The 14,972-nt window shown below is 37.3% G+C and overlaps 1 protein-coding gene across 9 annotated transcripts in view; it reads right to left on the bottom strand.

Annotated features, from left to right (window-relative positions):
- SPAG9 (sperm associated antigen 9) overlaps positions 1-14,972 on the bottom strand; it is a gene marked incomplete at both ends in the record, with an annotated part of 115,738 nt that overhangs the window by 50,006 nt on the left and 50,760 nt on the right. For 5 of the 9 annotated variants that reach the window (XM_084236191.1, XM_084236187.1, XM_084236189.1 and 2 more), the window contains 2 exons: positions 649-799; positions 6,229-6,323. In XM_084236191.1, the coding sequence (XP_084092317.1) occupies positions 649-799; positions 6,229-6,323 (246 nt within the window). Of the gene's footprint in view, positions 1-648; positions 800-5,364; positions 5,526-6,228; positions 6,324-14,972 lie in introns of those variants that run through there. The other 4 variants (XM_084236193.1, XM_084236194.1, XM_084236192.1 and 1 more) reach the window with 1 other exon arrangement.

Here is a 14,972-nt window from a genome sequence, read left to right as displayed (position 1 = left end):
TAAATATTCCAGTTTGAGATATAACTTTAAATATTTTTAAAAAGTTATTAGTATATTTTTCCACTCAAGAGTATATTGTTTACATATTGTATTTATGTATTATTTATAACTTATTTGACGACAAATTATTGGTCAAGAATATCGCCGTGAAGAATTAACACCATGACTTTTTAGTTAATCACAATGCACTTTGGGATACTGCCTTATGAAATGTTTTGAAAAATGAACCGGTTTTTTTTTGGTTTTTTTGTTTCTTTTTTTTTTTTAAGTGAAACCCTAAGAGTTGTGAAGTTTCCAGCAGTATGAACCAAGGAGAATTTCAGGTGGCAGTGATTTTTCAGTCTGTAAGAATAAATTCACTAGTTGTCCTATCATAAATTTATATAATGTAGTCTGTCAAATAGAAATTTTAAATATAACTATTATTGGTATGCTAATCAAGATGTGATGATGCTTGACAAGTTTTCGTAACTTGAAAAACAATAGCCAAAAACTAAAACTCTTTGGGAAGAGATAGTTCATTTCCAATTAAAAAGAAGTTTTACAAAGCACAATGTATGCAAACTAGTTCATTTTGGTTGTTACTTCAATTTGGATAAGAAAGTTTATAAAATGTAAATTGAAGATTTTTGGCAGAATAAAGCTTACCTTCAGGCTGGTATGAGAACGTGGTTGACTTAATTCCTGAAACTTCCATTGCTCTGATCCAGGGGTCTCTCCACCTTTCTGAGTGTCAGGTGTAAGCAATCCATCTCCACCAGGTAATGGAAAAATCCCTAATGAAATAGGGCGTTCTTTTCTATTTGGAAAGGAAAGGGAAAAAGTAAAAATTCATTCATTTTTAATTTGTCATGACCATAAACAATAAACCTAAGCTGTCACTGCTTTACAGTCATCGATCAGATATCTGAACAAGTGGACTTCTCAAAGAGAAAATAGTCTCTGAAGTTTAAATTAGCTCTAAGAAAAGTAGTCAAGAGTCAATTTAGGATAGCTCACAAGTTACTGAGGAGTTCCTAGCCCAGGAAGCAGTATGTGATCTGATTACATAGTAAGAAGAGCAGCTAAATTTTAACTCATGTTCAGTTAGCTATGAGGGAAAAACAATTTTGAAAGCTCTATTTCCTATAGAATCAATAATAAGCTCCTCAAACAGTACACAGGAGAAAACTATTGTCAATTTTTTCAAACGAGGCCAAAAAATTCTTTAAAAGACTATAGAATTCCCAGTGCTTTATGGGAAATTTTAATGAATAAGAGTTAGTAATCTTAATGAAAATAGAATTTCAACAAAAACACATCCTTTATTGATGCACACAAGATCCCAAGTCAAAGAAAGGGCTTTTAGAGGATGGAAACAAGCCTACTAACAGGTCATCCTGGGTCATTAATTCAAAAGAATGTAAAGTGACAAAGAGAGACAGAAGGTTTGGGGTGCCCTGGAACTTATCCTTCCACTAATAGAATGTAATAAAAACATAAAGGTTATAAATGTGGGAAAGTATTCAGTTTAGCCAAATAAATTTTGTTCTACAAGTTCATTTTTATACAAGAAACTTAACCTATTTTTGAAACATGCCCTCAACACAAAGGGTGTTCTGCTTTTCCTTTCCAAATCATCTGAAAAGATGAGTAAAACCGTCAGAAGACGCACTTAATGGAAACAATGGGACTTTTATCAGTTAGAATTAATTATCTGTCACTTCTTCACACTTAGAGTACCTTTTCTACTTAATTGGGAGGAAAATTCAAATGCAAGCAGGCAGCACCATAAAAGGCTAAATTTTAACACTAAAGCTAAGCTTTTAACTACAAACTGCCAAACCACCAAAAGACAAAAATTAAACTAGTCAACTATTCTGTTAATACCAGTTATTCCCAACTACAACCAGGTTTTCATAAGTATATGGCAAAAAAGGCATCATTTATTACATATCCTTATTGAATAATATAAAACGTTATGCGCGCGCGCGCGCGCACACACACACACACACACACACACACACACACAGACTTCCACATAACATATAAGCATCTTTTCCTGAGAATGACAAATCTTTTTCTCCATCTTTCCCACTTCTTTAATTTGAAAAATGCCTTTTCTTGCATCAAATAATGGTGACAATGATTGGAGTATGGATTTTGTTTTAATGTCCTAGTCTATAAAATACAATCTTGTTAATCCTCCAACTTGGTGGGAATATATTTTGGGGAACTGAAAACTGAAGGTCAAAGAGCTACTTGATGACTTAAAAAAAAAAAATTTAATGACAAGCAAAGAAGTGACAAAAAATCTAATCAGAGTTTCTCTAACTCAAAATACAGAAACAGCAGTAAGATAATACCGACTTCTTGCAAATCCATCACACTGCTAACAGAAATCGAAATATAGGCCAGTCATTAGAATCACTGTAATACAGGGGCCTCCTTGGTGGCACAAGAGGTTAAGATGCAACCTATGAAGCTCACCCACAGGCCAGCCAGGGAGCAACCAATAGCAGCAGACCTCTCCTGACTCCTCAGCAGTGTATTTTAGTCAATTTGCCTGATCTGATCCCTACTCTGTCTCTAGTGAATCCTCTCACCCCCCACAACTCTGGCCTGTACCCCAGTTCTTGTATGTATAAATAAACAAATCTTTAAAAAAAAAAGCATTGTAACACAACAACACACTCATTTTCACACAAAGCAAATACTGAAAAAGTACAAAACTACGGAGGGGAAGAGTGAAGTAGATCCAACTTTTACATTCCTATTCCTGTTAATTAAATCTACAATCCAAAAACACAAGTAGAAGTCACATCTCCTTATACTGTTTTTTATTTGAATTAACCTGCATTTAATGGGATAAATAATAAATGTAACTTATACTGTTTTTATTAACCATTCAGAAACTCTTCTACAGGGAGGGAATTCTTTTTGAGAGACTGATTAGTATCTGCATTAGGGTCAATGATGGGCTACATCGTTCCAACTCTGAAAAAATATTATCAGATACATCTCTCCACATTATATTGATAAATTACTGATTTTATTGATAAGAGTTAGGGAGACAGAGGTCATGTAATTATGCAAGACAACCAGAATTCTAATTTCAAAAAGAAATCTTGACAGTGATCATTAGTCCTGTACTACATCTGTGTGCATGTTGGGTACTCTGTATTAAGTGGTTCAGTAAAACTCCCAGGCAGAAGAAACCAAGAAATGGACTACATGTGGAAAAATATCAAGAGGCAGATATATATTCCAAATGTTTCAATATGCTCTTACTGTCTAGAAACAAAACTACCATAAATTATCAGAATTTTGTTACATTCTCTTTTAAATTAGTTTAGTTCCATATATTCATTTTTATTTATTTAAATGTTACACCTTAACAAGAAGTAATTTGACAAATACTTCTGAAACATTTTTGCTAGCCTCACATCTAAAACAATCACTCATTAACAAAATCTACTGTACTTACACACACACACACACACACACACTCTCACACACACAGTCGTAAGACAGAGTACATTTGTTCAACATCCACCGTGTGGCAGCACAATGAGATGGATGATTTATTTACATTATTTCTTTCAGTTCTTGTAAGGAAGTGGGTATTATTTTCCCAGTGTACGGATTTGGAAAACTGATGCCCAAAGTGATTCAAAGTTGGACCTGATGAACTCCAAGGTCTTTGGAACTATTTAGTTGATAATTTAATCTTAATATTGAAAACTTCATATTCAGACATATCAATAGCAAACTTTGTGTCAAGGAACTTTTTGAACTTAATCATAAATTATTAGTAAAATAGCTGGAGCTAAAATAGTTCTGCTAAAAATGAGATACACAAAAAAATGAGATATATAGAAGTGAATATAAAAACTTCATGTTTGAATTACTATATATCTTTCAACAGATTAAATACAAAATAATAATCTAATTTTACTTTTAAAACCACCCAATGTAGTAATAAGAGCCCCAGAAGAGGAAACTCAGACAGAGATTATACAAATTGCCAAAGGTTCTCCAGCTCACGTGGCAGAGCATTTGTACCCAGGCAGTTCAGCTCCAAGGCCTCTGAGCCTCTACACAGTGCTGCATGGCACTGCACAGTACTGCCTCCTTGACACCTAAGGTAGCTCTTTAAAATTAGTCTTATTTTAATGTTATAGGTATTCTTGAATTAATGTGCTTTTCTTTTTCTAAATGCCTATATGTACATATACACATACACAAATCTTTTATGTACTAAAATATACACATGTAATATGGTTGCTCCACCAATTTTTACAAAATCAGGTAGCAAAATAAGTACTCAGTATCTAGTTTTAGCCCATAGATGAAATTTAATTTCTGGAGCTTACATGAATGTTTGATGTAAAATGAGTCATGGTTAATAAAAAAAGAACACTTTGAGGGAATTTACTACTTTAACTCATCTTAATTCATCCAAATCCACAATTAGGATTTGAGTATTTTCAGTAAACATTTAAATAATATAAGCTATTCACTATTAATCTCATTTACAGCCATTCACAAAGCAGAATGTGAATCAAATCAGATAGTTTTAGTTTAACGAGTTAGAAAACAAAAGAAACCAAAATGGTAAACCTCTAAAATGTAGAAGATAGTTCTTACAGGGTGCAAATAGAATGAACAGAAGAAAAGCTAGAAATTAATTACTACCTCCATAGCAGGCATGAAGGTTTGTCACCCAAGTCTACAAAGAAAGGACAACATCTGACAATACAATGGTGAATAGGCTTTGTAAAGCTTTCACAACTTTGATGTATAAATAATGGGGGGGGAAGGGCTTAAATTCTTTAAAAGGCTTAAATTCTTTCATTTTAATATACATGTTGTTTTAGAAGGAAAATATTTAAATTGTAAATTCCCATGAGCTACTAACAAAAATTGCAAATATGATAGCTCCATCAATCAAAAGATAACTGGAACAACAACAACAAAAAATCTATGGCCTATATCTATTTACGGCAAGTCCCAGCATATAAGATATTTGCCATGAAATGCTCAAATGCTAAACGCTAAGGTTGTATCAACTTGGATCCATGCTATGCTCTTGCTCTCCCCTTTACTATTTGAACATACTGTTTAAAAAAGACCACACTGACCTTGTATTTGTGTATAGGTACAATATGAAAATCCTTTTTCTTAGGTCAGTGCTTTCCAAACAGAAAACCATATTCCTAAGTGACAGCCTATAAATTACTACAAATGAGAACAGAAATCCTAGCTTCAGGCCATTTTCTATTGTTTCAATCTGCAACAGAAATGGTTACAAAGCAGATCCATGAAGCTAAAAATTTTGAGAAAAAAAAACTAAACAGGGGCTTCTAAGAGAGACTAGAGTACCTGAGTATCCTTGGTAGGTTCTGCGTCAGAGCTGGCACACCGGTAGAAATAGAAAAGTGCACAAGCAGCAAAACAGAGAGAGACACTAAGATAGCAGAATTAATGACCACCGCCCCGCCAACAAAGCCAAACACAAACAGCAGCATGCATCCAGGACTCATGGCGCTGTGCTGGCATGGTGAAACACCCGAACCAGGAGGCCTACACGGGGGCCAAAGGGATATCTTTGTAGTGAGGATCTGTCATTCAGCTGCTGCCACAAAAACAATGCCATCAGCAGCAGCTTTCCACTCCATCCTGCAGCAGCTCCGAATCGATGACATCATCCCACTCTCCCCACCTCCTAACCATAGAGCTGCTGCTCCTAGCATTTATGCAGCAATCCAGAGCCCACTGCCAGCCTATTAACTATTTTCCTCTCTTCTAAGAGTCCAGGCTTAGCTGATTGGCTACCATGCTTGGAGATCTACATAATTTATTCGCACTCCTACATCAAACAGATGTCTAGCTAACCCTTTCAAACACGTCTCTCTGTAACAAGAAGGACTTTAAACCAATTACACAAGAGAATTAAAAAATTTTCAGCATTCCAGAAATCAGAAAAATGTAATGTAATCACCAATAAGTATTAGAAGACAATCAAAACACCTCAATATGCTGCTTGATCGGGCCCAGCTCACAATTCACCTTTAATAGTGAAAGCTGTTTCTATTTTTCCATACTATTCTCTCCTATTGTATTCCAACCACATTAGACAGCTTTTTGAATCTGCATGACTATTCTTCAGGATTAGAGAACAGAGAAAAACAGAAACATTATTTATTTCAATTTTCCTCAAGGCAAAAAATGTATAACAAAGCTTACCTAATTCTACTATGAGCTGTGGACTCAAGTTGATCACTCCCTGAGAGCTGATGAAGTTTTGTTCTTTCTAAGTGTTCCATATAATTATGAATCATCTATTTTGAAGAAAGAAAAAAAATACACATTTTAAGACTAATACCTAGAATAAAAACAATGTTTTTAACAAGGGAAACATTTTGGTGAAACGTCCTTATTTATCAGACTACTCGTACATAGTTCCATAAAAAAATTTAATGGCAAAGGAATATGCAAATGCTCACATTTAAGGTTTCTTTTTCCATAAAAGTAGTCAACATTTTGCTTAGCATTAGCAAAAAAAATTTTACATCTTATTACATAATTTTATCACTAATAATACAAATTAGAATGTAGACATTGGGGAGGAGATTAAGAAAACCACTGGTCAAATATAATTGGCATTTGGAAATGCATTCATTAAATGGAAATCAACAAGGGAAATTACAAAACACTTTTGAAGAAACCACACTCTTATAGTCTTTTTTTACTTTACAAAGGATTTAGCATAGCTTCCGATTTAATTAAATAATTTAATACAAAGATGTTTATTTCTTGTGTCTGTAGATTTATTGAAAAGAAGGTTAAAATATTTTGCTTGCTAATTTAATGGTATCATTGCTTAATGTAATCATCTACAATAATTTAAAGCAAATGAAAAATCAAATTTAAAGCAAATGAAAAATCAAAACCCTTTGATTCAGATAAGGAAACCTATGATAGTTCAACATGGAAGTGAGAACTTCAAGAATATCATTTATACAAATTATCAAAAAATTCTAAAGTACTATTTGAATCTTGATAATCTACAGTTCACTTTTTTAGAAAAAGAGTTATTATGCATATAAGAACTGGGGTACAGGCCAGAGGTATGGAGGGTGAGAGGGTTCACCAGAGACAGAGCGGGGAGCAGAATAGACAGATTGACTGAAATACACTGCTGAGGGGAGCAGCAGGAGAGATTCTGCTGCGCCATGTGGGTTGCTCCCTGGTTGGGGATTGAACTCCTGCTGCAGTGGCTGCTGATAGCTTCATAGGTTGGGTTTTAATCCCTTGCGCCCTATAGTTCACTTTCAAGAGAGCTAAATCTGGTATTTAGCATGTAAAATACAACAAATTTAATCAGAAAACTGAAAAGCCTTTGCTAGATAGTAGCATGATATGAAGGAAAAAAATGAAGTCTAAAAAACAAGAGTGGATATATTAACAACTTAAAGGAATATAAATATTAACAGTAGACAAGAAAATGTTGATTCTTCCTTGGGAATATTCTTTGAATTTTTAAAATTGCAGCATAAAATGGCTTTGGAAGTTTCTAAACTTTAAATAACATGTGCATGTGGCATATTAAAAGGACAGGCACTAAAAATATTTAAACAACTTTGAATATTTATTTTTAAAAAGCATGCTTTTGTTGTGAAATTTTTATTTGGCATGCATGTACAAAAATTAAGAAATATGTTAAGTCATGAAACGGTTATTTCAAATAAACAAAAAGCTGAACTCTAGTTGCATGAATGAAGACAATTCTATCAAATAAACACTATAAAAGATAATTATAAATAAGAAGATGCAATCAGCTCTACCTCCCCAACCAGTACATTCTATAAATTAATTCTTATCTTAAATAATTAATTTTTCAAATTTTAATTTAGAATGATCCTCAATTAAGAATATTCTAAACAACGAATGTATCTGGCAAAGAAAAATGAACACAGAATAACATGGAAAAAGTATGTGAAAGTACATCCAAAACTTTGAGATTTACATACTTTTTATTTTAAATTTAAAATTTACCAACATTTAAAGAACAGTCTTGCAGAAATACAGTTTGGTCTTTATGTAAGTAAACCAAAAATAATGCACTGCTTTCTTTTTACCAGAAGGAAAAAAATTAAAGTGAGATTACTATAACAAAATGATGGTATGGGTTAATAAACCTAAACTGAATTCCTATATTCTGGGTAGTAATATGAAATTGATTGGTTAGTTCAAATAGAAGAATCTAAGTTTCATTATTCAGATAAAGAAAGGAGGAATCTTCCCTACATTACTTTATACTAATCCATTTATTCAATATTTTAAAATAAAGATTACTATAAATACAAAGATACAATCAGTTCTACCCCCAAAAGTCCATTCTATAAATTCTTATCTTAAATAAATTTTAAAATTTTAATTTAGAAAACGTTGAATTCTAAACCTTCTTCAAATGACTTATCCCAAGTAACTACAGCTATAGTATTCTGATACTCAAAAATGGTTTTTATCATGCAACTGGTTCCAGCCCAATTAAACCAATACTTAATAGGAAAGTGTAATAAACAACAAAATTCCAGCTGACATTGTTGAACATAAACTACAAGTCAGCCAGTGCATTTACACCCTTTGTTTCATTTAATCTTCACAATATTAACATTTTATAAACTCCAAATGAAGGAGATTAAAATGACCTGCTCAACTCCAGCAACTCATTAATGATTAACTGTGTTCTAACTGCCAATAGCTAGCTGGCTTTTGGGCCAGAACTCAGGTCCCTCTAACTCGGTCATCTGAGCAGTTAAGTACCACAGGACTCATGTTGTATCTGGTCTTTTTAGTCACTCCTCTAGGCAGGCAATAATAGCTCATTGTCCTTTCTTCCTCACACCCACAAGAAAACCCCACACTCTAAAGCATTTCTTGACATCTGTAGTAAAATATGCACCATATTTCACAAATGCACAAAAAAAGTAGAAAAAATAAATGTACATAAAAATTTAAATTTTAATGACAGATCTTATAGTGTAGCTCTAGCTTTAAAAAAAAAAAAATTCATGGGCAGCAGGATCAGTGCTGCTAGAGAGAAAAGAAAGGTAGGATATGCTGTAGATATTCTACTATTGGCTCCGGCAGTACCATTCCCTCTGATCTCAGAATTCCATTCTCAGTTTTCTCAGGTATGCACATTAATTCACACATATTCAGTAGTCAATTCAGCAACAAACAGCTAGAGTCATAAAAAAAGATCCCAAGCACACAGTAAAATCCTGACTCCCCTCCTACCTATACAATCTTATGTATGGCAGGGCCTCCCTGGTGGCGCAAGGGATTAAGACACAACCTATGAAGCTGACCACAGCCTCTGCAGCACGAGTTTGATCCCTGGCCAGGGTGCTTACCCACATGGTGCAGCAGACCTCTCCTGACTCACCCACTGCTCCCTTCAGCAGTCTATTTCAGTCAATCTGCCTGTTCTGTTCCCCAACCTGTCTCTGGTGAATCCTCTCACGCCCCCACCCCCAATACCTCTGGCCTGTACCCCAGCTCCTATATGCATAAATAAATCTTTAAAAAAAAAAAAAAAATCTCATGGCAGAGGTCAACAGTCAGTTTTGACTAAAACTGAAAAGCAAGGTAATAGTGAGGATTTGGTGGGCCTCCCTGGTGGCGCAGCAGTTGAGTGCTGGGTTGCGAAGCTGCCCACAGCCTCTGCAGCACCGGTTCGATCCCCGGCTGCTACCTGGCCACCGGAGGAGGGTCCCACATGGCGCGCAGTTCTGCCTGCTCTGCTCCCCTCTCTGGCTCTGGTGAATTCTCTCACCCTCCCGTGCTTCTGACTGTACCCAGTGCTTGTATAAATAAATCTTTAAAAAAAAAAAATAGTGAGGATTTGGTAAGTGACATGAATCCCTTTATTGTGTTCCTTAAATCTTTCCATATGCAGTCCAAGTATCTGCAAAGGCACTGTTCTTAAGATTAAAGTTGTTGAAATGCCACAAAGCAAAGAGGCACAGAAAAATTTCTGGTGTATTTAATATCTGTGTGTTCCATTAACTAACACATCGCTGAAAATTCAGGCAACAGAACTGGGTTCAAATCCAGTCACATACTAGCATTGAATTTGGGGGAAATCATTTAATATTTTCTTTCTAAACTTCAATCTGGGCCTCCCCTGGTGGCACAGGTGGTTGAGCGCAGTGCTGTGAAGCTGTCTGCAGCCTCTGCAGCGCTGGTTTGATCCTGGCCGGCCGGCGAGGGTCCCACATGGCAGAACAGACCTCTCCTCTCTCGCCTGCTGCTCCCCTCAGCGGTGTATTTTGTCAGTCTGCCTGTTCTGTTCACTGCTCTGTCTCTGGTGAATCCTCCCACCCTTCCGCGTATCTGGCCTGTACCCCAATTCTTCTATAAATAAATAAATCTTAAAAAAAAAAAACTTCAATCTGTAAAATGGAAATAGCTGATAAGAGTTTGGTCAGAGGATGAAATGAAAATGCATTTAAACACTCCCTCATATGAGTTCTGGGTTCAAATTTTAGCAAGTTAGAGAGTATTTACTTACTTGGCACCAGTGCCCCACAATTACTTAATGTTCATATTTCTGCCACTGCTTTCTTTAAGGTATATTTTCTTTTAAACAAATTCAGTAGTAGTGTGCACAGAATTTTTTTTTAAGATTTGCTTTTATTTATTTATGCATACAAGAACTGGGTTGTAGGGTGTATGAGAGTATTCAGCAGAGACAGAGTGGGGAGCAAAACAGGCAAATCTACTGAAATAAACTGCTGAGGGGAGCAGCGGGAGGGACAGGAGAGGTCTGCTGCACCATGTGAGTCAGCTCCCAGGCTGGGGAGTGAACTCAGGCTGCAGAGGCTAGCCATAGCTTGAAAGTGCTAAGACTTTAACCCGTGTGCCACCAGGGAGGCCCAGAATTTTGGGTTTGATTAATGAACAATTATTTTTGCATAAGAAGACCCAACCATAGTAGTTTTCCCTTAAAAAGCCAACAATGTGTTTGGGTAAAAGAGCTATTTAGGGCCTCCCCGGTGGCGCAGCGGTTGAGCGCTGGGTTGCGAAGCTGCCAGCAGCCTCTGCAGCGCCGGTTCGATCCCCGGCTGCTCCCCGGCCACTGGAGGAGGGTCCCACATGGTGCGCAGACCTCTCCTGCCACCCACTGCTCCCCTCAGCAGTGTACTTCGGTCCTTCAGCCTGCTCTGCTCCCTGCTCTGGCTCTGGTGAATTCTCTCACCCTCCCACGCTTCTGACTGTACCCAGTGCATGTATAAACAAAAAACAAACAAACAAACAAATAAATAAATAACATGCCTCTATAAAAAAAAATCTCTTTAAAAGAGCTATTTATACAACATCTTTGTGTGCCTGCAAAAAAAAAAAAACAATTACCTTTCCTGGAAATGTTAAATAAAAAATACCTAAGTGAGTAAATTTAAAGATTTAATTGTTTTTGTAAACAATTCATGAATCAGGCCATGTCCAACTAGTAAGGAGAAGAGTGGTTGAGTGGCTACAGAAAGGGAAAGGCTTTTAAAGACAATGTGAGGAAGCTGCAGATGAAAAAAGATTATATCAGTTAATCTACCTATGGGGAATGGAAGGGGTCTGTGTGGCAGATTAACATCCTTTGGGGATAGAAAGGATTTCTTCAAGGTCACTAACCTGAAAATTCTACACAGACCGATTACAACTATACTTGGTGGAGGTTATAACTGCAATTAGGTCAGGTTATTAAGTCTTGGTGGACTTGGCACAAATGACTCCATTTTGGCCCTATCATTTGTTAACAGAAGTAACAGTAAAAAGATTATGGTTAAATCCTTAGACTTCCTTTCTCTGAGGGTTTCCAGAACATGTCCTCAAAGGACACCTAGCTTCTTAGCACTGAGTAGCTATTTATAAATGCTTATTGAATGGCATTTCTAGTACACATAGAAAATGTGGGTTAGATCATAAAACAGAACTAGACTATCCTCTGAGGAATAGAAATAGAAAGAAAAATTATTTTATCTTTTCACTGAAATTAAGGTGTCAGGCCGTTTCTTTTCTATAGAAACATATGTTTACTTTTATTAAATGAGAAAAAATAAGAAATTTGACTTTACAATGATTTCTAAGAGTATGTATATTTTATACATACATTCAAATTATTACAAAGGCTAGAACTTCAATGAAAGAACAAAATAGTTATTCATTATTTGTCACTAGCAATTATTTATAGGACATAAGCATATTCCCCAGTCACATATTCATTGCAATTATCAGCACTGATAAGCACTACCTACCTATACAGGGTATTGTTCACGCACTAAAATAAATGGTATAAAAAGAACCAAGAGTAGGCCTCCCCTGGTGGTGCAGGCGGTTGAGCGCCACGCTGTGAAGCTGTCCACAGCCTCTGCAGTACCGGTTCCATCCCAGCCGGCCGGCGAGGGTCCCACATGGCACAGCAGACCTCTCCTGTTGCCCGCTGCTCCCCTCAGCAGTGTATTTCGTCAGCCTGCCTGTTCTGTTCCCTGGTCTGTCTCTGGTGAATCCTCCCACCCTCCTGAGCATCTGGCCTGTACCCCAGTTCTTGTATAAAATAAATAAATCTTAAAAAAAAAAAAGAACCAAGAGTAGGTTTTGACAACCTATTGTTTTAGTCTTAATATCTATCAAATGCCATCTTATTACTAAATTGTGCATATTTTTCACATACTGAAAAAGTCACGTAAGCAGTTCCGGTCTTCTGAGAGCTCGAGGAGTCTAGCTCTCCATGGCCAATCTTTTCCCTCTACCATTGAATATCAATTCTGTGACAATTGCTTCCGGTGTGGCTAAGTGAAGTAAGACTGTAATAATCAAGCCTCATGTCAGGAAGAAATTCCAACCACTCCCCAAGAAAATGTTACCACATTATTACAAAGCAAATGAAATTGAATGCAGTGGAGTTTTATCCCCATAAAAGCAACCATGTAGGCCTCTACCAGGGGAAGGAGTAAGAGATCACACAAACCAGTGAAAGAAAAACAAGAGCTTAAGACTGGAATCATCCGTGCTATGACCTTGACAGAAGACCTCCACACCCACAACCCCGGTCCCCGGCAATGCTGTACAGAGGTCGCCACCAACATTTTGCACCCACTCACCTTATGGGAGACATTTGGACTAGAAAAAGGGAGAAATTACTTTTTCCATGTAACAATTGTTTAGGTATGTGAAACCCAGACTGAACATGAGAAACAAAACTAATTTTGACATTACTAAGATAGAAACAGCATGTGATTGGCTGGCAGATAATCATAAAAAGGTTAAAAAACTTCAAGAATACTTTCTAATTTGCTTCAGATAGTTAATATGCTGGAGTTGTTAGTTTAAAATATTGAAAAAGGGCCACCCTGATGGCGCAAGGGCTAAAATCTCAATGCTATCAAGCTACCACCAGCAGCTACAGGAGGTGGAAGCTGGACCACATGGTTCCGCAGGCCTCTCCATCTCACCTGCTGTCCCCTGCAGCAGTGGGTTTCAGTGGATCCACCTATTCTGCTCCCCATTCTGTCTCTGATGAATCCTCTCACATACACACGCACATACACCTTGTACCTGTGGCTTACACCCCAGTTCTTCTATGCATAAATAAATAAAAGTAAATCTTTAAAAATAATAATAAAATATTGAAGGAACATTCAGAAAGCCCTTTTTAAAGTCATTTTGATTTATCACACAATAATTTATATTTATATTATGAGCTTAATGCAAACAAGTCCTTAATACTGGATTAAAAATGTACAGACTCTTGGGCCTCCCCTGGTGGCGCAGCGGTTGAGCGCTGAGCTGCGAAGCTGCCCGCAGACTCTGCAGCGCCTGTTCAATCCTCGGCCGCTGAGCGAGTGTCCCACATAGCATGCAGACCTCTCCTGCCGCCCGCTGCTCCCCTCAGCAGTGTACTTTGTCTGCCTGTTCTGTTCTCCTCTCTGGCTCTAGTGAATTCTCTCATCCTCCCATGCTTCTGACTGTACCCAGTGCTTGTATAAATAAATAAATCTTAAAAAAAAAAGTTTTAAAAAAAAATGTACAGACTCTTACCAATAATTTACCAATCCATTATTTTTCAACTGGTAACCAATCAATTTTCCTATATTAGCATCATGTTACTAAGTCTGTACCAGCCAATCAAAGAAAGAACTGCTGGGACTATCTTAATGATTACATTTTCTTCTTTTTTTTTAATCTTTGTGTATATATTTTTTGAAGATTTCTTTATTTATACAAGCACTGGGATACAGGCCAGAGCCATGGGAGGGTGAGAGAATTCACCAGACAGAGCAGGGAGCAGAGCGGGCAGAAGGACCTAAGCACACTGCTGAAGGGAGCAGCAGGCGAGGCAGGAAAGGTCTGCCTCGCCATGTGGGAATCTCCCTGGCCGGCTGGGAATCGAACAGGCGCTGCAGAGGCTGTGGACAGCTTCACAGTGCTGTGTTCTACCCACTACGCCACCGGGGAGGCCCAACGAATGTATGTTTCTGTAGCATGCTAACTTACCACAGAAAAAGTGAATTCTAGGTAAGAAACAATCAAAGTCAACACCTGCGAGCTAGGTAAATGCTATATGAAATGTAATGCTTTCTGGGCCTCCCCGGTGGCGCAGCGGTTGAGCACTGGGTTGCGAAGCTGCCCGCACCTCTGCAGCGCCGGTTCGATCCCCGGCTGCTCCCCGGCCACCGGAGGACGGTCCCACATGGCGTGCAGACCTCTCCTGCCGCCCACTGCTCCCCTCAGCAGTGTACTTCAGTCCTTCTGCCTGCTCTGCTCCCCGCTCTGGCTCTGGTGAATTCTCTCACCCTCCCGCGCTTCTGACTGTACCCAGTCCTTGTATAAATAAATAAATAAATAAATAAATAAATAAAGTCTTTAAAAAAAAAAAAAAAAGAAATGTAATGCTTTCTGGACATAATCCCCAAGCATTCTATCAG

The sequence above is a fragment of the Talpa europaea genome (assembly GCF_964194135.1).
Source record: "Talpa europaea genome assembly, chromosome: 7".
Taxonomy (NCBI): domain Eukaryota; kingdom Metazoa; phylum Chordata; class Mammalia; order Eulipotyphla; family Talpidae; genus Talpa; species Talpa europaea.
The sequence above is the reverse complement of the archived record's forward strand: the minus strand, read 5'-3'. Positions and strand labels throughout refer to the sequence as shown.